The 22341-nt window shown below is 48.1% G+C and overlaps 1 protein-coding gene across 2 annotated transcripts in view; it reads right to left on the minus strand.

The window, feature by feature from the left end:
- SUSD3 (sushi domain containing 3) overlaps positions 1 to 20758 on the minus strand; it is a 34675-nt gene extending 13917 nt beyond the window's left edge. The window contains exons 1-3 of one of the 2 annotated variants that reach the window (XM_072876040.1): positions 20651 to 20758; positions 2316 to 2504; positions 659 to 806 (exon numbers count right to left, since the gene is read on the minus strand). In XM_072876040.1, coding sequence (XP_072732141.1) covers positions 659 to 806; positions 2316 to 2504; positions 20651 to 20735 — 422 coding nt within the window. In that variant the 5' untranslated portion in view covers positions 20736 to 20758. Of the gene's footprint in view, positions 1 to 658; positions 807 to 2315; positions 2505 to 6812; positions 6951 to 20650 lie in introns of those variants that run through there. The other variant, XM_072876041.1, reaches the window with a different exon arrangement.
- Between the last annotated feature and the right edge of the window lie 1583 nt (positions 20759 to 22341).

Here is a 22341-nt window from a genome sequence, read left to right on the forward strand (position 1 = left end):
GCAGGGGACTTTGGATGGATGCTCTCATGAACAACAGTGGCTCGGCTTTAGCGTACAGCCAGATGTGGTCACGCAGCCACTCTTCACACTGAGTTTTCATAATGGACTGGACTGGTAAATTTTACTTCTTCCCATGCCTGTTTATAATCCTGCCCGCCGTCTTCCACTTCAAGCCAGCAGACAAAATCCTACATCCTTCCAGCTTGTGACAGCTTTAAGTACGCTTTGCAGACAGTGAGGGCTTTGATGGTTTTGACACGGGTAGATTAATTTTCCCAGCAGCATTCAAGAAGAGCAAAGGAAAAAATGAAAGAGAGAGAGAAAGGAAAATGCAGCCCATCTTAAATAATTCAAGGAGAGAAAGACTGGGCCAGCAAATAAGACTTGTATGTTCAGCTTCTGCATAATCCTGGGTAAATCCAGATCTGCCCAGGCCCACTGAGGTCATCTGATATTAACAGACATTAGGCGCCTGAATACTCTTGAATTCCAAGTCTTTCTATGCCTAAAGCCTAATCTACAAATTAAGGATTTTAAGTAATTAACATCATTGTGGTGTTGTGAGCATCAAGTCCTTTGAAGCTCTCTCCTATCACAGCAATGGGGTCCATACGATGTACAATCTTACGCCGTATTTAAAAATCTTTTCTTGACATACCTTTGAGTTCTCCTCCTTTCACTTTTCTTCACACACTTGATAAGACAACAGGTTAAAAAAGCCATGGACATCAGCAGAATGACAGCACAGCTCACGATGGAGGCAATCACTGCGACCTTAAATCCAAAAGTCTCATATTTTGATATGGCTGCAGCAAAGCAAACACAGAAGCACGTTTCTAAGGTCAACCCATGAATTTATCTTTCACATTTTCATTAAACCATGCTGAAACCTACCTGCTTCACACTTCTGCCAGTAATAGCTCAGCGAGGACTTTCACGTTAGTACGTGTCAAGATACCAGAGTATCTTGGCTTCAGCTTAGAGCTACGCAAGCCTCCTCAAATTGGGCTATTTAAAAATCTCCTGTTTATAAGCTACTAATGAATTGTTCACAAGTATCTCACCACTGCAACTAATTAAACACACTGCCTTTAGCACTGCAGTAGCTAAAAAGCACAACTTTGTCACCATATCAAATGCAGATGAGCTAGCAGACTCTTCTAAGCAATTGTTAACAAGGACTGGAGCTGCAAAAACAAATACTGACGGGGTAAATGGGTTTAAAGAAGCCCTTTAGAGCAAGGAGAGTTCCATCTGATTACATCCCATTCGGCAGGCAGGGAACCACCGGTCTTCCTCTCTTTGGGGAAGGATGCAGGATGGAAGGGACAGTAGCTGCAGGGCTGAGTGCTCACAGTGCCCTGACGTTGGAAGTTTATCCAGACAAAAGGAGGAGTGGGAATGTGGTGTGGCACAGCTAACGCAGAGCTCTGCCAACTCATCTGGAGCACTAAGCATGTCTTGCTTCAAAACTCATCTAGTTCTTCCAATACCACGATGACCAGCATCAGAAATGGTTCAGCTGAGCTCCACACAAAGCTTTACATTTCTGCAGCCTCTGGAGGGGAGGATTTATCTCGGTTTTTTTCTTTAATGGAATCTCTCAAATGAGAGATAAGAATGGCAGAGTTTGTGAGAGGACGATAAGTGCCTAAAAGAGCCATCCATCTACCAGGGATTTAAAATTATACAAGGTCTGAGACACAGACTGAGATTCTCAAAGCTCAGAGGTACCACGTTTTGCTTGGGCCTACTTCTAGTCAAATTACTAACAACCTTACAATAAATAAGAAGGAACACAGTGTGAAAGGTAGTTAATGTTGTTACCATTCAAACGCTATTTGTCAATACGGTAACTTCCCCATGCGGCTGCCCACAGGCAGCAACCTAAAATTGTTCAAAAAATATCGCTGTGTTTCTTTTACAGCAAAAATATCTTCAGAAAAGAATGCCAGGAGATTAGAGGGTTTGCAAATACACTTGCACATTAGTTGGTCATACCTATACATTTTCTTTAGAAGGGTACAGCTTGTAGCTACAGAGCCACAGTTATTCCGGGTGCAACACTACTGGAGTCGGTGATGTGAGATCAGGCATAAATCTGACCGAGTCTTTTCTGTGTCATGGTAATGAATCATGTCAGAACACATATGGAGCGCAATTACAGTCAGTGGGGGCAACTTCGAAGGAAATGGAATTTGTCTTTTTCCTTGCACAGATGTCTAGAATTAATCTGAACGTTGTAGGAGATAGGCAGGGCAAAATAAACACAATGCAGCCCAAAGGGACTGGGAATGGTTTGGAAAGAACCTTACGCTTGCAGGAGGGCACTCCGGCTGTCCACTGGGTACTGTTCCCTTTCCAAATGCAGGTGATGACGCCTGGTCCCTCCAGCTGGTGCTCGGCAGAGCACTGGAACGTTATCACCGTCCCCACGGCTGTGCCGTTGCCGTGAATGACCTGTAGTGTGCCAAGCTGGGGAGGGAAGACGCGGCTGCACTGCCCTGCGGAACAAAAACAAAGCGAGACAATGCAGCGCCAGAGCCAAAAGCGAAGGTCCACTTAAGTTTTATTGCAATGGGATTGTAAATCAGTCCAAGTTAACGGCCAAAACAAATAACAGACCTCAGGGTGGGCGATACTGACTGCTCTGCCAAGTACTAGCCCAAGGCCAAACCCCCTTAGGTGCCACTCGACAGCCCCACTGCCCCGACCACCAGCGCAAAGGGAGGTTTTACTCGTGTTGCAACATTATCTACTTAGACTGGTACATATTAAACATTTAAAAAAAAAAAAAGTCATTCTGTGAGTGGCGTGGTCTCCTACTGATTCCTGTCTTGTCGGACTCTGTGTGTTTAATGAAGTTCTCAGGCTGGCATCTTCCATGCTGGGAGTATTCATAGCATATCTTCCCCCACGCAAACTTTCCAAGGTCTAATGGATTGATCACATATTTCAGCATTTCAGTCTACTTGGTAGCATCTTTTAATGATCCTACAGAAACTTCCTTTCTTTCAAGAGCACTGCAGCTCTGTTAGTCTTGGCTGAAACGAGTCAGCGGGTTCAAAAGCCACTGTAGGGAGGGGACAGAGAGGCGTACACATAGGGCACAACTACATTTGACTTATCTCCATTTTCAAGTGGCAAACTGTGCTTTGTAGTATATCTTTCATTTTTAGTTCATTTTTGTTCATGTGGCTTTTCTCTCTCTATTTCTTTGTCGTTCATACAGCTGTTCTTTGAGTCATGGAGCTGTTCTCCTCTCAGCCACCTAACGTCAGCCACTAACTTTATACATTGGGTTTCATTGTCACAACATCCCTTGTTTCACACTCATTTTAAACACAAATTTTAATGATTGGTCATTAAGACAACATATAATATCCAGATATACTTCAAAGATAACAACAATAAATACATTTTCTGGTTTTGTACATGTGCACTGACAGCATCTGGAAACTGGTTTACATGATCTTTTTTTTTTTTTAATTTACTAAATACCAGCACTGCTTCTGCATCAGAGCCCAAGTTCCCTATCTTTCGCTGGATTTCCAAATGACTTCAGCAGACTCAGGGGCAACTGGGTCGCAGCTGCAAGACCAGAACTGCAAGCGCTATGAAGACACACAAAAAAATTAAAAGGGGGAAAATATGCTCCCCACACTAACAAGCGAAAAGAAATGTAGAGTTTTAATAGCCTCCTTGAGAACATCTTGACAGAATCACATGTTGATAGCAAATCTATTTTATTTTTAATACTAAAACTCCCCCCTGGTCATTAGTTAACGTTAAGCTTCTGCGATCAAACCACAGCAGACAGGCTTACTATCTAGCTTCAATTTACGCTCTTAAAAACCCCAGCCCCCTGGAAAACAAACCCAAAGGAATCTCAGCAAAAGACCAAACAAAAGCCACAGTGACAATCACCGGTCTAATCTACTAAGTAAATATGTACTGAGGACTAGCTTTTAAAAACATTCCTGTTTTAATTCCACGCATATTACTTCTGCTCGTTTTGCCACTTCTTTCAGTCTCCTACTATGGCAGCAATTTGCCTCAATGAGAGCAAATACTTTCTAGAGCATTGTTTCCCTTCATCTCTTGTCCTCCCCTCCAGCATCCCGCTACTGGAACACATGGGATGTGTGCACTGGACAACCTTCCTCCTCACTTCAGATGAGCATTACCAGTTTGGGCTTTTCTTTTTACCATAATCTCTCAGAGACTTACCATGAAAAACCGTTGTCCTAAGCTGCAAAATATCTACCTTTTTGCATTTGACACTTTCAAGGCTATTTTTAGATACCGAATCACATACTTAGAGTTCACGTTCAGTGACACTTCCAGCTGCACAAGATCCAGAAAGTAATTCAGAGCCGCATTTGATTCGAAGTACATCTGCTTAGCCACCACAGCAGCCCTCATCAGACACTTTCAGCAGACTTGCCAGTTTATCTGGACTCGTTATTCAGCCTCTGCTCTCCAAAGAATAGATCATTTGGCACTGGATCCTTTCTTTCAAGACATATTTAATTTAATCCAGCATTGACCATCCTGAGTAATACGTGCAGCTGTAGCCGGCTCAGGTGCTCTTGACCCTTTCCTGCACTGTCCTTGCCCATGATGGTATATGCTGTGATTAAAACCTCTGAATGTCAGTGACCTTGTCAGCATTATTCCTCAGCTGTGGATTTTAAAATATTTTTCTTCACTTAAGCACTACAAAGATTTCTAACAGCCAATGTCCCATGAAGCCGTGGAGATTTCCTCGCTTTGGCCAGGGCTGTAACAGCATTGTGTCATCCCCAGAGGATCATTCCATACGAACATAATTGGGGCAGGAACCCCAGAGGCTCATCCTAATCACAGCTAATGAGACCTAAACTTTGTAAGCTTCTATACCTGGCTTTACACAGATGCTGAGCTGAAAGTTCATTAACTGCATTTTATGTACCTGCATTTGGCCAGAGTAGAAATACCATTGGTTCTTCTTTGTAAGAGCTTTCCAACACAATTTCTACCCACCAAAGTCAAAACATTACATGTCTCACTACTTCTTGCTTTTTACAAATGCTTTTCTTGAAATGCACAGATGGATTTTTGCCAGTATGACCTTGTGAATTTTACCCAAGTTTGGATTTAATATCTCTGGATAAAATTTGCCCTAATTTTCATCAGCAATGGTCTTCTAATAACTCTTTTGTAAAACATCTCCTGTAAGCTCTAGCATCCTTTGCTATTAACTATCTACAATGTTTTTGTGGTGACGTGCTGCATTCACTGTTCTGCTAGGTTAATTTTACCCTTGCATCTCCAGAAAATCATTGTTTAGGTAAGCTTACATCCTCGTATTTATATAAGCAGATGTTCCATATAGATTTATCCTTTGAATATTCTTCAGGCATGTTTATCTGACTAAATCTGCTACAATCAAGAATTTTATAATTATTATTTTTTAAAATATAATATATTTATATTTTCGTTTTCAGCTGAGGCTGGTGTTTGAGGCTGCATTGCCTCCTGAAGTAACACACAAATACTGCATAAACATTTGCGCTGACCAGATTTACATCTTGATTTCTATTTCTTTTCTAAATATCTAGAAAATACCATGTTCAGGTCTTGCGTTGCAGTAACTATTAGCACCCTGGATAAACCCCCTAGTTATTGCTCATGTAGCTTTTGCAATAGCAGCATCTCAAACCCCCCAGATTCACGTCTGACAGCCAGCACCTACAGCTAGGAGGAGTGCTTGAGGAATTTACAGCCTATCAGCCACTTCTACATAGCTTATAGTAAGCAGGAAAATTCATGATTTGTTTAGTTTTGATTAGTTTCATGGCATCATTCCTAGACTCGATACGTGTCTCCACCACCTAGTTCCCGTTACTCCTCGCTGTTGTTCTCCACTCCCAGGCTCACGCTCTGCTTACACTTCCAGATACTGGCTACTGCTTCCAAGCGCAAGAAGAAAACTCACTTGCTCATACAGCCCTATGAAGCAAAGGCTCTAAATTTTTTAAAATTTATTTTGACGTCCAACAGAAGTTGTGAGGATTCTCGCTTGTCCATTTTACTCATTGAAAAGGATTAACAAACCGCCTTTTCCACTCTGCACCCCATGCCACTGTAGAGCATCAGCTCTGATGAACTGGGACGGCCATCAGCCATCAGCTGGCCAATTCCCTTCAGGGTACAAAGAGCTGAACACCTTCAAGTTCCTGCAGCTACTTCTGCAGCTTCTTATACAGCAAGAGCTCATTTATACAAATGCATTTCTTAGCGTGGCTTCACACTAAGAGGATACCCAGTGTTCAAAAAGTATCTGAATCTGCTGCTACTGTCTGCCCACACAGAAGAAGGGCATTGGCTATAGCAAATAAAGAGGTTATTGCATATGACAAATAACTGTCCTCAAAGGACAGACACTAAAGTGTAGCGTACTCCATAAATTCTTAATTCACCCAAACCACTGTGTTCAGAAATAGCCACATACGTAACTTCCAGGCACTGAAAAATAGAGAGTAATGCAAGAATTAAGACAAAATAATCCAAAATATCTCTTCTCATGCACAGCCAGCATTATCTGTATTGCAAAATCAATTTGTCAGAAAGAGTTACCATATGGTTTCATTGTCAGCAAGCTGCAGATTTATGTTTTGCTAATAAGAAAACAGAAATGAGAGAGCAACCTAGGCACGCTTGCCCATTAAACATTTCCTGTGCTCCTTCCATAGCGAAACATAGAGACTAAAAATCAAATCCATCGCATAAGTATATACCAAAATGATCTAAAACACAGCAATAATTACCTGAAAGCATGTTATCAAGATTGCCACTCGCTGTTTGTGCAGAAAGGGAGCAATCCATGACTTTGCCTCATTATTCCCATACACACGTAACTCAAGCCTTTGCGTTGCTTATTGTTGACTATTTAATGCAACTAAAACACGCTGGAATGACCAGATGCCAGAAGGAGACAGAACATTAGGTTCTATAAACCCTGCAGAAAATAAACAACCTGATATTATTTCTGCAAGTCTATTTACCTACAGAAGCACGCCTTAGAAATTAGCGTCCCTGAAGTCCCAGGCATAACATTGAACATCCGCAGCAGCCTCACAGAAGAGCTCTTGGAAAAGCTCGCTATGTCAAAAAGCAAAAGAAAAGCAGCTAGAAGTGAAATATGAAATAAAGCAGATGTAGTAAAGCATCTTGTGTGAGTGAAACCGCCTCGCCCCGGCATTGGTCCCCTTGCGACCATGCCTTCGCTCCCTCGCAGAGCTGGCCGTGAATCCTGCCAGGGCTGGGCTCTTAATTGCACGAAGTGCTGCAACAACAAATGGCTACCAGGAGGAGCTTATCCTCCCACCAGAAAACTCAGACACTGGCATGGGTTTTTAAGAAATTAGTGTTAAACATGATATCAACCCAGCAGTAAGAGAGGGGAGAGGTCCAGGCTCTTGAAGCTGCCGAGCTTGAAGAAGGTCCCCAGCTGTGCTGCAGCCACCAGGAAGCGTGCTATGGAGACCTCCTACTGCTTGGGGGCACCAGGTGATGACCTGCTTCAACCTCTTCTAACAAAAGCACAGGTCAGCAACGGCGTGATTTGTCCTTTCCTACTTATTTCACTGGTTTCTGAGAGTCACTATAAAGCCGAGATGCTAGGAAGCTGTTATAGACCTGTCTGCCTTCCAACACGCACACATTGCCCTACAAAGTTATTCCCCGGGGGGAGGTTTCGGAGGTCCAGGTGTGGCACAAACCACATGCACCAAAACAGAGCCCTCTGCACACACACGACTGTAAGGACCACCTTCAGCAGGCAGGGCCAGGCTCGGCCACCACTGCCCAGGGGAGCTTCACACCTCAGAGCCTGATGGAGACCTGCGAGAACTGCACCAGCAGCCAGGCAGGCAGCTGCTCCCCCGGGTCAGTCCCACGGAGGAACCATCTGGATGACCGCGGACAGTGAAACTTGAAGGTACCTACAGAAGGTATCTGTCAGAGCACGTAGTCTGAAAAAAGAAACGCAACTTGTTAATGATATGTGGGTCTTGCATCTGCCTGATTACAGCATTTCCAAATGAAAATACTCCCTATAAAACATTCTGGGTTTCTATTGAAAAATTTATTTTAAAATTGTGAAAGAGGGAACCCAATTTCTGATCATTCTCACAGACCACCATTAAAGACACATGGAAATGCTTTTTCAAAAAAGCTCATTCTCCCATTGATAAGGAACTTCCATGCAATTAGGAGAGAAGGAGGGAAGGAGAGAAAAAAGGTATGTGAAGCGAGTTTCTTTCTGTGCTCACACATCCATACTCAAACGAGCTCTGCTCACAGCTGTGTTATAGCAGATACCTTAGGCTCGCTCCTACCAACTTCCCTCATTTTTTTTTCTCTTGTCCGTTTTGTAGGGAAAACTGATTTTTCAACACACTGTTTGCAACATAACTAACCACATGCAATAGTTCTGCAGCATGAAGGGGTGCTGGGACTCCCACGCCAGGCTGAGTCTCATCAGTCGCGTTTCGGGCAGCATTGCTTTCCTTCTCACCATGTTCAGGGTCACCGGCGAGGTGGGGGCCCCTAGGACAAGTGAGCACATCTCAGTATCCTGCGTGCTTCCTCGTGTACAGCTCGTTTCTGTCAGGAGCGCTTCTGCGATTTCAGTTCAGCCATGGCAGCGTTTGGGCAGCAGCCACTATCGGACAGAGCGGGGTCTTTCCTGGCTCGGAGCAGGGAAAGGTGCACGTACAAAAGAAGAGAGAAGCAAATGCATCCAAAGAAAAGAAAGAAACAGCACAGTGTCAAACGCCAAGCAGCTCTGAAACACAAGAGGGGCAGGAGCGCTCACCAACACGACCCTTTCAGATAAGTGAGCAGAAGCACAGAGCCAACCGCTGTTGGATGCTGGGGACACTTCAGTGGGAACCTGATCCTCCTGAGCTTCATCCTCCGACTGGACAAAGCTGGCGTGAAGCCGGTGAGAAGAGAAGTCGTGGGCAAGGCATTAAATCTGCTCGTCAACACGTCTGAGGTGGAGCAGGCACTGCTGCTGTCCCCTGTGCAATCCACGTCACGCGGGGCCGCTGGTTACTCACTCCACAGAGCAGCGATCCCTACATCCAGCTGGGAAAATACACAGTAAGGTACTGACCACTGCATGGTCCTTGACAACTCCGGGTGCCCTTTGGTGGACGAAGGATGGTAAAGCCTACTTCAAGGTCTTTTCATGCCTGCTAAGGTAGCAAAAATCATCAGATAGCAGCAAATTCTTGGCTTCCATCTCTGAACGAAACCCTTGCGCTACGCTGCTGCAAGATCTGACATCCAAATCTGAAGCAGACAAATTCCGTTCATCTCTCTTTACGATACTGAGCCTTTTTCTTTTCCCTCTCCCAGCATTTTTCATCTGGCTTTTGAGCTGCTCAGTGTAGTGAACAGGATGTAGCAAGACTCAGGACCAACCCTACTCTGAAATAGCAGAGGGCTGCAAGCTATTTTAATCCATGTAAAATCCAAGCTACATATCAACCCAAGTGCTAGATTAGGGTTTGATGACAACATGTGCGATCCGCTTCTATTTCAAACATAAATAATGTGTAGCATTGGTGTAAAATGATTCTTATTCATGTCTTTTATGTTACTCTTTTAAGAGAGAATTTGTTCCAGTCACCGTACTGCCATCTCCATGATTGATTTTTTCTGCCAGTTTACATCAAAGTCAGGTTATTCTCATCTGTAGATTTTACTCTTGGATCTAGCAACAAGGGCAATACTGAATATTTCTCTTCTTATGGGAACAATTAAATGAGAAAAAAGGACCATGTGAATAATGAGGTATTTGATGAAGTCCCCAGTAAAGCAAGAACAGATGGGTTTTCTGTGCTTTATTAGTCTGTTTACCAACAGAATTGTAAAAATAGGTTATGACACTTCTGAAAAGTTAATAATAGTGCAACTTTCAAGAACAGGAAGGAACTGTTAAACCTAAAGCAAATTAGAAGTGTTCATCTATTTAGCTCTTCACCATTACTTCCATATTTGAAAAAAAAAAAAAAAAAGTAATTTTATATCTATATCTATATCTATATATCTCCACTGTGGAGTGCACCAGAACTATGCCTTAAATCAAACTGGTCCCAATTAAAAATTACCCATAGAAGTGATGCCAACAGTTGCTTTTGTGATTGATTGCTTAGTGAATGGAACTAATATTCATAGAATCATAGAATGGGTTGGGCTGGAAGGGACCTTTAAAGGCCACCTAGTCCAGCCCCCCTGCCATGAGCAGGGCCCACCTTCAACTGGATCAGGTTGCTCAGAGCCCTGTCCAACCTGGCCTTGAATGTTTCCAGGGATGGGGCATCTCCCACCTCTCTGGGCAACCTGGGCCAGTGCCTCACCACCCGCAGCATAAAACACGTCTTCCTTCTATCTAGTCTGAATCTACCCTCTTTTAGTTTAAAACCATCGCCCCTTGTCCTATCACTATAGGCCCTACTAAAAACTCTGTCCCCATATTTCATATAAGCCCACTTTAAGCATTGAAAGGCTGCAGTAAGGTCCCCCCTCTTCATCATTCTAAAGCAGATAATAAATAAATTACATACTTGCACAATGCAGAGTTTGTGGCCTAGTTTCTAAAACAAAGATCAGAGATTAGAATTAAGAGGAATAACCTGAAATGAGCTTTTCACCAGCACTTCAGCTGAGACCCTGAATGTATCAAATGTCCTGGGGCAGAGAGACCCAATGGGCCGGTGATCCAAACCAGATCCAACCAAAATCCAGCGCTCCAGAGAGCTGAGTCCCAACATGCCCTCTTCACCGGACAGCGAGGGGTCCAGCCCTTGCTGTGCTTGCCTCCAAAGTCTGTTAGAACTGCTTCTTGCATAATAAAGCATTGGTATTTACAAGAAGGAGAACAGAAGTTACTGGTTACACAATACCACAGTCTTCTACAGATGGTCCTGAGCCTCCCCCGTGCATCTCTACTTCCGCAGTCTCCGGAGAGGTTCAAATCCAAAGCAAGATGCGAGTGTTACCCCAGGATCTGTCACCCCATCTTCAGGAAAAGCCAAACAGAATCAGGGATGTGAGAAACATAAAGCCAGACAAATGAATCCATCAGCTCAACTCTGAAGGTGAAATCTGCAGGTCAGGAATCTGTTTCTATATCATTTTATCATCTTCCTTCTTCTCAGGGGAAAGACTAGGAGCATGCCCGCACCTTCCCTCTGCCGCCAGGTCCCTCTCTGTCCTCAGCCAGGTTTTGAGAGGCACATCCTTGCTGGTGGAAGCGTCCTTCATGAAACATCAGGCTGGTGAACCTACAGTTTATATTTTCAACTCTCATCATTATTTTTCCCCAGTGCTCATGAATAACCTCTCATTCGTTAAACCTGTGCAGCCGACTGTAACATTTCTGCAGACGGTGCAAAGCGATATGTGGGCTCCATTAAACAGACCCTGTGTATTTTCCAATGGAAACTATGATGAGCAGAAAGGTTAAAATTTTCCCTTGTCCATAGTTGAGACATCTTGGACCAATGCTCAAAGCATTTTTCATCATCACAATAACTGCAAGAAAACAATCACCGCAAACAAAATAAAAGTTAAACAAATATGCTACAGAAGGCCAATGATTTTGGGAAATCCAAATTTCAGCATCCAACTCAGTATTTAGCATCTTGCTAACAGGAATCAGGTATCAAGAGGAAAACAGACAAGTTTTACTAGCAGGCTGTCTTTGGCGAGCCCTTCTCCATGCTTGTACGGGAGCCTGCCGTGAGAGAGAACCAGCAACTGCTTACAAGAACCAACAACCGCTTACAAAACTATTTCAGCAACCTCCCTTCGCACAGAGATGATGATGGGCGTTTCTGGAGAAGGTGCAGGTGCTCGCTTGGGGGAACTAGAACTGGAAAACTCGACCCGTTTGTCTGAAAGGGGATGCTCTGACAGATCCACTCTCTTGCTTTTGTTCCCTTTAAAATGCAGAAAGAAGAAAAATGTCAAAACCACCTTGTCCGGCCAGTTCTAATACAAATGCCTTATCGGCACTCATCCTATCAGTGGGCCCAAGAAAAGGGCTTGCTGTCAGAAAAGCTTCGGCTCTGTGGCTTTTCACCTACAAAATGGTTTCGTACCTCTAAGGATCTCTGCAAAACCCTTCGGCTTTTTCTCTGTAGAGCAGACTTTTTTTTTTTAACACCTAAGTGGATCAATTTTATATTTAACCTGAAAGCCAGCTGGTAACAAATCCAACATTTTCTGGCTTCCCTTAATAATTATCGAAGTTTTGTTGCCAAAATTAAACATTTCAATAGATCTTTGGTAAACTGAGCAAGATTCAGATTTTACTGCTTCTTGCGGATGAGGAAACTAAAATAGAGAGAAACCAGCAGCGCTGCTGTCCATTACGCTCTGGATCTACAGATTCAATATATAAATCCCTGGTGCTTCTGGTGACCCCCCAGTGGGCTGCATGGACGAACAGGAGAGCTGGGCACAGCTAAGCTAAGAGTCTCAGGAATTAAAGGATACAGCATAGAAAATGATTATATGAACACACCTGATGGAACCATGAGTCTGAATACAATGCCCTGGCAACATCAGACATCTCCTGCTTTTAACGTGGTTTTCAATAGTCTATTTAATTTGCAATAGCGTAGAAATTCAGCCCTTCATTGAAAAGCTATCCACTGGAGAAGCCAAAAGAAACCTATTTTCACATGGAAAGCATGTGTCTGTTAGGAGCCGTAGACGGATGAAGGATGAAGGATGCCCTACCGGACAACGGGACGGGGCAGAGGCTGCTGCTCGTGCCCCGCAGGAGCCCCCTGCGCCGCCGCCCGCTCAGCCGCCCTTTGGGGAGCCCTCCTGCGACACCCCCCTGGAAGGAGGGCAGCGTCCCTGCGCGTCTGTGGCCCGCACCCTGACACACCTGACTCCTCGCCACTCACCCAGGCACTACGGAGAAACGGAGCTCAGCCCAGCTGTGTGTTTGGCCCCTGTACAGCCAGCGACGGCTCCAGGTTATCTGCCTGCAACAACTGTTTGGTCTGCTTTGTGCACAGCGGCGTGCAAACGTGCTCGGGATAATGAATGTCGCCGATAAGAGCAGATGGCCCCGATGATGCGGTTGGTGGCCTCTTGCTTCTGTGTGACGTTTGCTAGACTGCGCACAACCTCTGTGGACGGCAGAAATCCCTGCCGGTGGTGGGGACACGAGGCGAGCACTGCACCGACACTGCCTTGACTGAAAAATGCTCTAGTGGGAAGGGTCCAGAGCTGGCCAAAAACTGCTTCAGGCATTAGAAAATTCATCCCCAACATGACATTTTAGGTGGAACAGAAATGCTTGTTACTTGATGATTACACACTCATTTTTGGCCAAAAAGCCCCAAAACATAGGAATTACATTTGCACAAAGCACTTATTTGTAAAGAATACAGAAACTTTTCAACCTCTTCTCTTTGAAACTACTTTCTTGTTTTAAAACTGACTATTGAATACGAGTTTGTTAGTTTCCTAGGGGAATTTCCAACCACCCTGTTAAGCAAAACCAACCTGAATGCTAGAGACCATGCCTGCATTTGGTCCCCCGGGCTGGCCCGTTTTGGCTTCTGCAAGTCTTTTCCTTCCCAATAGCAAACTGAAGCTGTTCCTGTACTTGGTTTGCTGTGTTAAACTGCTAAATGCGCACCACAGAGCTGTGACCCGGCATTCGCAACTGTCAGCAAGAATTTCTGTGAATAATTGATTTTTTTAGACAGGAGTCTGAAAGAGTTAGCAATAGCATGCAATTTATTATGGACTGAGAAACTAACAGCCAGATTTAAAAAACTTCTCTGCAGTTTTATCACTTTTTATTTTTCTTCTCTCTTTTTTTTTTTGCTGCTGGGTTCGGCTTTCCTGTTCCCAGGCTTCACCCACGACAGCAGAGGGGCACACAGCCAGGAGCTTGGCCACGGACACAAGAGCAACCAGCAAAACTGCAACACGTGAAAGTCACGCAGCATCCTGCCAGAAACCATTCAAGCACAGCAATGATTAACAGTACGAGTCAATAAGCACATCTGCTTTCGGCCTCCCTGGCCATAGGAATTAGTGAAAGATGGCATGAAGATTGACAGGGATGCCAGTATAAGGACAAAGAACCAGTCCATTGTGTTTAGGTTTTCCCATTAAAAAAGTCAATGATTGCAGGTGAGTTATATGCAGAATGACAAGTAGCTTAAGCGAGTAGATCAAAGGGCAGCAGCCCCATGCCCTTCCCCTTCTTGTACTGCACATGTCTAGGAAACCAAGATCTGCATCAGATAATTCAGCTAAATCACCGGCAGCTTTTGGACAGCAAGAATACGGGGCAAGGATAGTCTCTGATTCATATTTAAAATGAGTGAAAAATTTAGTCCCAATCTATATTTCTGTATTTATTAATGATAACGGGCCAACCACCAGAGCTCTCTCTTGCCTATGCAAAACTGCCACTGGCTTCGTGAGGCACCTCTTTTAGAGCAAAGCAAAACCTCTGTGTCCAGTCCAGATGCCTCTTTTGACCCAACCAACTAGCAAAGGTCTTGGAGATTACTGCAGCTCTGAGGAGAAACTCTCCGGGGTATAATTCTGCTCTTTTACATGAAGGCACAAATTTCTGCTCTCCTGAACAGGAGGCATCGAACAACTCCCCCCTTGCACCTCCTTCGGCCACTCCAGCGCAAAGCATCTTCCCAAACATTGTTTCCCAGCCCATGCGTTGCACTCAGGTTTTGGTACACCATCTCCCCCCTTCACCTAACCCGGCTCCTGTCCCTGTTTTCACCCCTCCTCAAAATAATTCCCAATCAAAGACCCTCTGCTTAGGAGACTTGTACATGTGAGCAGCATTGTGTTTGGCTTTATTTCATCCCAGAAACAATAACTTAATAATCACTTCCAACTCCGTTACAGGAAAAGCAAGCAGTTCACCCATCCTCTTCCCCTACGAGTGTTTCTGCCAGCCGCTGCTACTCCAATTTACGCTGACGCAGCTGCAAGCGCTGCCTTCCCGAGCAGCCTGGGGGCTGTGGGGCCAGCACCTCTGCACCTGCCACAGAGACTCTGCTCTGCTGGCAAAAGCTTGTATGTAAACCAGGCACCAGCCCAACCCCATCTCCGAGACCCTCAACAGATACAGGAATTGATTTATTTTGGTGAGTGGTTGCTCATTCTGCAACTTCTGCATTTCTCATTGTCATCTTAAAAGAAACAAAACGCAAGAGAGGCAGACTTCGACCGAGACTGCAAAATCATCTCTCTGTCAATCTTTTGATCCACTGAGCTAGTCAAAACTGCTCCTCAGAATAACACGCTTGCTTATCTGCGACGGCATTTGAAAGACAGTGTGTCAATAAAATGCCTAAGTGAAAACTAGCAACTGTCCTCCATGTTGGCTTGTCCCCATCAAATTACTGAAGGGAAGATTCTGTAATGCCAGACACAGAAAAAGTCAGTGGCAATCGTGACTAAATAAGCTAAGTAGTGCTAATTTCAGCACACTTAAAATTCTCTTTGTTGTAGAGTTGCAGACTTGCAATGGGAGGCTCTGCTTTCTCACGGGAGTCCAAAGACCTCGGTGGAACAGCCAAACTGGCAGCGTTTTGTCCCTTTAAAATGGACCGCACTTCTGGTCACAGCACTTTCTGTGCTGGATTATCTGATGTCATTTGGGTGGTTTTGTTTCTGTGTTTTGAGGCTGACTTCTGATTTTTGAAATATCAATGTTTTGGGTCCAAAACATTCCGTTCACTTCATTCCCTAGCTGAAATTCAGAGGTCTAGACATAATTCATCTCTATAACCCAGGTAATTTAAGAGTAGCTAGGACAAAGTATTGGACAATACCATAGGGAACAATCTTGCACTGTGGAGGACTGTGCCAGAAGACCTAATAACTCTTTTCCTTCTCCATTTTGTACCATTCTAGAGTTTTTATGACAATCACAAAAATCATTCCCTCAAAGCAGTAACAATGCCTGGTGCAAATGCCTAACCACTAAGATGAGTATCTTGCAGTACAGGAGATAAAACCAATTAGCTGAAATTTTGCAGCTGTCACTTCTTTTACCTTATTTAATAAAAAGTTTCACTTTGATCATGAGAGAAAAAGGAAGGAGAAATAACTCTGAAGAAATTACAAGCCCATATATTCCAAATTGTGTCATGTTCTGCCCTGTGGAAATGAAATTCGGGATCAATGTTTTCTTCCCCAGCCTCAAGATCACAGGAACAAGGCGAGAAACCTCCTTACAGCCTTCCTGCAGAGCAGCAGTGCTCTTGGCTTTGAAGAACAACTTTGCTTTTGCTTTCCTGGAAGAGCAACTGAAGGTTCTCAGTGACATGATTTCACAGCTTCTGCACTGGCAAGGAAACTCACTTCAGAAAAAAAAAGTTGCTCATAACAAAAGACCAGACATCTCGAGTCACGTCAAAGATACATCCAGCCTGGTACCTGTATCCCACCATGGCCACCAACAGTCACCCTGAGTATAACCAAGCAAATACGTGGTGATACCTCTTCCACCCTCCAGCAAACTGCAGCGTGTGGCCGTCCTATGCCAGAGATCATGTCTCTTCCCTTGAATGGTGTCTGCTAGATAATTTCTTCCATGACTCAGTCTGGAAGTAGCATTCACACCTTACCTTAGGCAGCCTCTCTTCTCCCCTGATTTGGGAAGGCAGAGGGACGAAGCAGAACCACAGCTACAGCCAACAACCCAGCAGCAAGAGACCTACTGATTTATAACCTGGCATAACGATTGTTTCTGTCGTGTTCTGTATTTCTTTCCTACACTCTCTCTGTCTGTGGCTGCACCGATGTGTTTGTAGATGTACCTATATTTTTCTAGAAGTATGTGCTGCCCCAGTCTGAAAGAGCTACGGGATGGCATTGAGGAGTGATGGAGGAATCACAGCAAAAGCCAAGGTACCACCCTGGAAAAACAGAGGGCCAGAGCCCCCAGTTTCAGCAACACAGAGACTGAAAATAATGATACACCTTCATTACTCTCTCCTCTTTTTCCTATTTCACCAAAAGAGCCCCCAATATAATTTGAGCAGCTTCAGAGGCAACAGCAACTCGGTGGCAACGCAGCGGCTGGGCTGACGACAGCCCCCCCGCTTCACGGCAATTCCCGCAGGGCAGGAAAGCGCTCAGGTCACTGCTTACATGAGCATTTCGGAATTTCAGAGGCTTTTCCAGATAATATAACGAGCCTGGCAAGAGACGGTCGATGAGTATCTGTCCATAGTAAACTACCGCAGAAAGGCAATAATACTGTAATGCTGCTGTGACAGCAAAACAACCACCGTACGATATGGAACACATAAAAGCATCTGTATCATTTAAAAATGTACGAGGCTGAACTGAAGAAGGCTTCTTCTCAGCTTCGAGACGTGCTGCACTCTTCCCCCACCCCATGCTCCCGCTCTGCACATTTGCCCTTCTGACAGGCAGAACACGCGAGCAACAGGCGACCTTCCCAAGGTGTAAGTCAGGCTCCCGCAGCTCCTTTTGCAAGTGCGCTGCTGAGCCTCCTCATGCACAGGGTGGTATCATTCTCCCCGCTCAACGTGAGACTGTCAAGAGGGAGAAACCACTCCTCAAAAAGTAGGCAAGACCAGGGAAAGCAGAAGATGCCTGAATTTCATAGCTGTGTTTCAGGAGGCTGTAAGACCCTCTAAGCGTACAGGCATCAGGCTGTGCCAAGGAACTTTGTTTAACTTCTTTCTCATTTACGCGTTAATTCAAATGGAGATCTTGCCGCATTTTTTTTTCCATCCTCTGCAAAAGGAAGGCCTGAGGGAGTTTGTCCATGCAAGTCTTTATTATCACCCTGTCGCTCACGGCCTGAAATTTTACAAGGGGGGCATTCAATCAAAGCAGCATGAAAAATGATCACCAATAAGAACATGATACAATGAATGACACTGTATAACAGTTGTCATCAGCTTTCTCTAGAGGTGACTTCTCCAGCAAATACTGCTGCATAAATAACACGGTCGCATTTTAAATTAAGCATCCTGAACAGGAGTTTAATTTACAATTATACAACAAGTAGTCATAATTTTAGCTATCTAAGCCACTCGGACTTAACAGCAGCACATCCACCTAACTCAATTTGTTACTCATTCGTAGTGACAAATGGATATTCAGCGAAGGTGAGATCTGCACAGATGGTGAAGGCCAAGACAAACCTCCATAAAGTAGCAAGGCAATGAGAGGAGAGGGGCCAGGGGAGCACGACACCCAGCAAAGGTCTGGCAAAGCCCCGTGTGCCGCAGGCATCTCTGCGGGTCCTACAAGAGATGCAGCAGCTACGTGCAGGCACAGCCATGCCCTGATCCCGCGTACTCCCTTTTCACACCAATTTAGCACCTTACTAAGAACTCCTGCTTCACAGTTTTGGTGCAGTTGGTTTGGAAAAAATGGTGTTTGTTGTTCGGGTTGGAGACGTGGCTGAGAGAAGCCAGGTTTGTAGATATCTGAGGGATTAACTGAGGGTGGAATTCTAGTCTGAATGCCAAATTTTTTTTGGTGGATCCCACATTTCTGGGAGTTTTGCCACAGACCTACATAGGGCAAGACTAGCCTAGGCAGGAACAGAAAGGCTGAGTGTAACATGGGACATGCCGCTTCCAAACCTCACCCTCATTGTGGGCAAGTCTAGCCCCAGAAGACAATTTGACACAGCAAATAAAAGCAGCCAAATATACAGGATTTTACAAAAGAAAAAAGTCAATAATTAGTAACATTAGCATCAGACTAGAGCAACAGGGTCTACACTTGTGTTTGAGTTGTTAATTCTCTAAGTAGGTTTCCCAGAACTTGTTTCGCATGTTTAAAATGAACTGCTCTATTAAATTCAAATTAAATGCACAGTTAAGCACATTCAGTGGATGCAATTTAAAGCATTGCTACACTGTTAGCCCAAACACGTTTGCTCATTTCTATCAGCACAACAAAATCAGGTCATTGATAAAGTCTGTTAGAACCGCACGAGCAAATTAGATAGCAGGGACTCGTGGGGACAGGCTGCGAAGGAGGAGGTCCCTGAATTTCAGGAGTGCTCAGCCCTGCTTGCACTGAAGTCAGGGAAAAACCCTGTCTACCCTGCGATCTGCAGCACGGCAGGGAGAAACCTGGGCAAGCAGCGCTACGCCAAAAGCAGCTCAGCCGCAGCCGCACCGAGCTCCGGCGGGCTCCTTCCACCCAGCCTTGCTCCCGGGCTTCGGAGCTCGCCGGGGCTGCGACCAGGCGGCTCCCGCTGCCCGAGCCAGCGGCGCCGGAGGCCGCGGCTCTGCCTCCCTCCGGGGCCCAGGAACTCGCCGAGGCTACAGCCCCCATGCAGTGTGCACAGCCCACCTGTGTCAGGGCCAGACCCTCTGTCAGCTCCCATCATCATCAAGGTAACGCAACCCATTCGAGTCGAAAAGGTTTTGAAAGGATGTTACGATCTATGCAATCAAACTGAATAACAAAACCGAGGGGGAAGAGAGAGAAAAGGAAGCAAACCAGCTTTGATTGGTGGCTCATTCCACTCCTCAGTGTACTATCCTATTCCATTAAAACACCGATATCTTCATTTTCTACCCAGTCAATTTACCTTTGCCCAGGGGTGATTTCTCTTTGAGGACCAGCGGCTTCCAACAGGCTGCAAGAAGATACGGGCTGTACCCCTTCCCTCTTTAAAAGTAGACTTGATTTCACATTTGCCCAGCCCTCAGAGCTGCGAGCCGCTGGCCGCCCCAGCCCCCCGCCTTCGCTCAAGCGAGCAGACTCCAAGCTCCCATAAATGAACCCCAGGGCTCCCTATTTAAGAGCAGTTACCCCAGAGCGGCGGCCCAGGCAGGGAGCTGCCGCCTCGCCAGGCCCTGCAGCGCAGGGCACCCCGTGCAGGGCTGTTTCCTCAGATTGCTACTGGGGCTCCAGTAGCCACCTCTGGAGGCATCTGGGGTGACCCGCTGGGGTGGCTCTGGGGCGGGGGCTGCTGCAGGAAGCCCTGCTCGGACACCCATCCCTGGGGGTGCCCGGGGCGGCCCTCACCCCGCCTGACCCCGCACCCCCGGCGCTGGCACCGCAGCCTCGCCCCGCAGGAGCCGTCGTTCCCCGCTCGGCACCCGGAACGCAGCCCCGGCAGAGCCGTGCCAGGGCCGCCGAGCCCCCGCCGAGCCCCCTCCCGCGCCCGGGGCGGCTCTGGGACACTCGCCCCGAGGCGCTGTGTCCCCGAGAACTTCGGGTGAGGCCGAGGTGTCCCCCTGCCCTCCGCGGCCGCAGGGACCGGCCCCGCAGCCGGCACGGAGGACGACGGGGAGGGCGCCCTGCCGGGAGGGGGGGTCCGTAGCTGAAGGCGGGGGTAACGCCACCCTGGCCGGGGGGTCCCGCGCCCCCTCCCGGGACACACGCACCCTCCGTCCAGGGGGTCCCGCACCCTGCCCCGGGTACGCCGCATCCCTGCGCGGGGGGCGCGGCGGGGGCCCGCACCCTGCCCGGGGTCCGGCGCCGCCCCCGCTGGCATCCCCCTCTCCCGGTGCGGCGCAGGAGGGAACTTGTGCGCGGAACGACGCGGGAGCCGGGGCCGGGGCCGCGCTCGTACCTGTGTATCCGCGGGAGCCGCCGCTGTCCCGCCCGGGCGCGGCGGTCCGCGGCACGTCCAGCCCCGGCGCCGTGGCTGCCGGCATGGCTCCGCCGAGCCCAGCCGCGCCGCCCCGCGCCTCCCCGGCAGGTGCAGCCCGCGCCCTCCTCCGCCCGCCCTCCGCCGGGGCCGGGCCGGGCCGGGCCGGGGGCGGGCCGCCGTCCCGCGGGAGCCGCCGCCGCGGCCCCGCCAGCCCGCGCCGGGCGCCCGCCCCGCCGCCCCTCCGCCGGCACCCGCGGAGCGGGAGGAGGGGAAGGAGGGGGAGGAGGAAGGCGGGAGGCGGCGGCTGCTCGGGGCTGGCGGGAGCCCAGGCGCCGCCGGAGCGGTTCCCCAGCCCGCTGCGGCCCCGGGGCACGGGGCAGCGCCGTGCGGCGACACCCCCCGGGGCCGGGGGCCGCCCCCACCGGCATCCGGGGCACGGCCCGTCCTCTCCCGACCCGCACGGCTCTCCCGGAGCGGCCTGGCGGGGATGCGGCACCGCCCCGCGGCGCCGGGCAGGGGGCTGCCTGCCCCCGGCTGCCTGCCCCCCCCTGCTGCCTGCCCTGCCTGCCCCCTCCGCTGCCTGCCCTGCCTGGCCCCCGCTGCCTGCCCTGCCTGCCCCCCTCCGCTGCCTGCCCTGCCTGCCCCCCCCCGCTGCCTGCCCTGCCTTGTCCCCTCCGCTGCCTGCCCTGCCTGCCCCCCCGCTGCCTGCCCTGCCTGCCCCCTCCGCTGCCTGCCCTGCCTGCCCCCTCCGCTGCCTGCCCTGCCTGCCCCCCCCCCGCTGCCTGCCCTGCCTGCCCCCCGCTGCCTGCCCTGCCTGCCCCTCCGCTGCCTGCCCTGCCTGCCCCCCCCCGCTGCCTGCCCTGCCTGCCCCCCCGCCGCCTGCCCTGCCTGCCCCCCGCTGCCTGCCCTGCCTGCCCCCCCCCGCTGCCTGCCCTGCCTGCCCCCCCGCTGCCTGCCCTCGGCCCCCAGTGCGGCCGGGACGGTGCTCGCAGGCCGGAGAGCCTCAGGTGGGGCGGGCTGGTCTCATGGGTCTGGTCTTCTCATTCCAAACATGCTGCCTGCTGCTCACTGTGCCATCGTATGCCAGGAGCTGCATCTCTCACGTACATGCAGCTTACGGTCTTCAAAGTTGTGTTTATTTTCACTGGGATCTGAAACTAAACTCACTGGATAGTGCCAAGATCCATCATCTTCCTACCTGGGAGCTGGACGGCACACACCAACACGCACAGGCTATTCAGTGAAACCCAAGCGCCTTGCGCTCACTTCGGGTGTAACACCATGCCTATCACATCCTGGCCATATCACCCACAGCCACCTATTACCCTAGCAGCATTACCTCAAACGAGGGAGTCTGGGTCTCAGCAGCGTTCAGTGAGATCGTTGATTTGCTGACACTGGCAGTAGATTCAGAAAAGCACTTCAGTGGTTTGCACTGTGTGTCCAGGAAAAGCAAGAGGAGGAACAGCAGGCTCTTCTGAAGGAGCTCTGCTTGATGGTGCTGAGCATATGGGCTCGGGCCCACACTAAACACTGCGGCTATTAACACTCACTCCGCTTGTTTTACCCTCTCATTATTTTTTTCACATGGAATTAGAAGAAAAAAAGTCTGCAGGAGCAGATTGGAGAGGTGGAATTCCAAGATGCACCAAACCCAGATAGACTGAGAA

The sequence above is a fragment of the Ciconia boyciana genome, chromosome 11 (genome assembly GCF_034638445.1).
Source record: "Ciconia boyciana chromosome 11, ASM3463844v1, whole genome shotgun sequence".
Lineage (NCBI taxonomy): Eukaryota > Metazoa > Chordata > Aves > Ciconiiformes > Ciconiidae > Ciconia > Ciconia boyciana.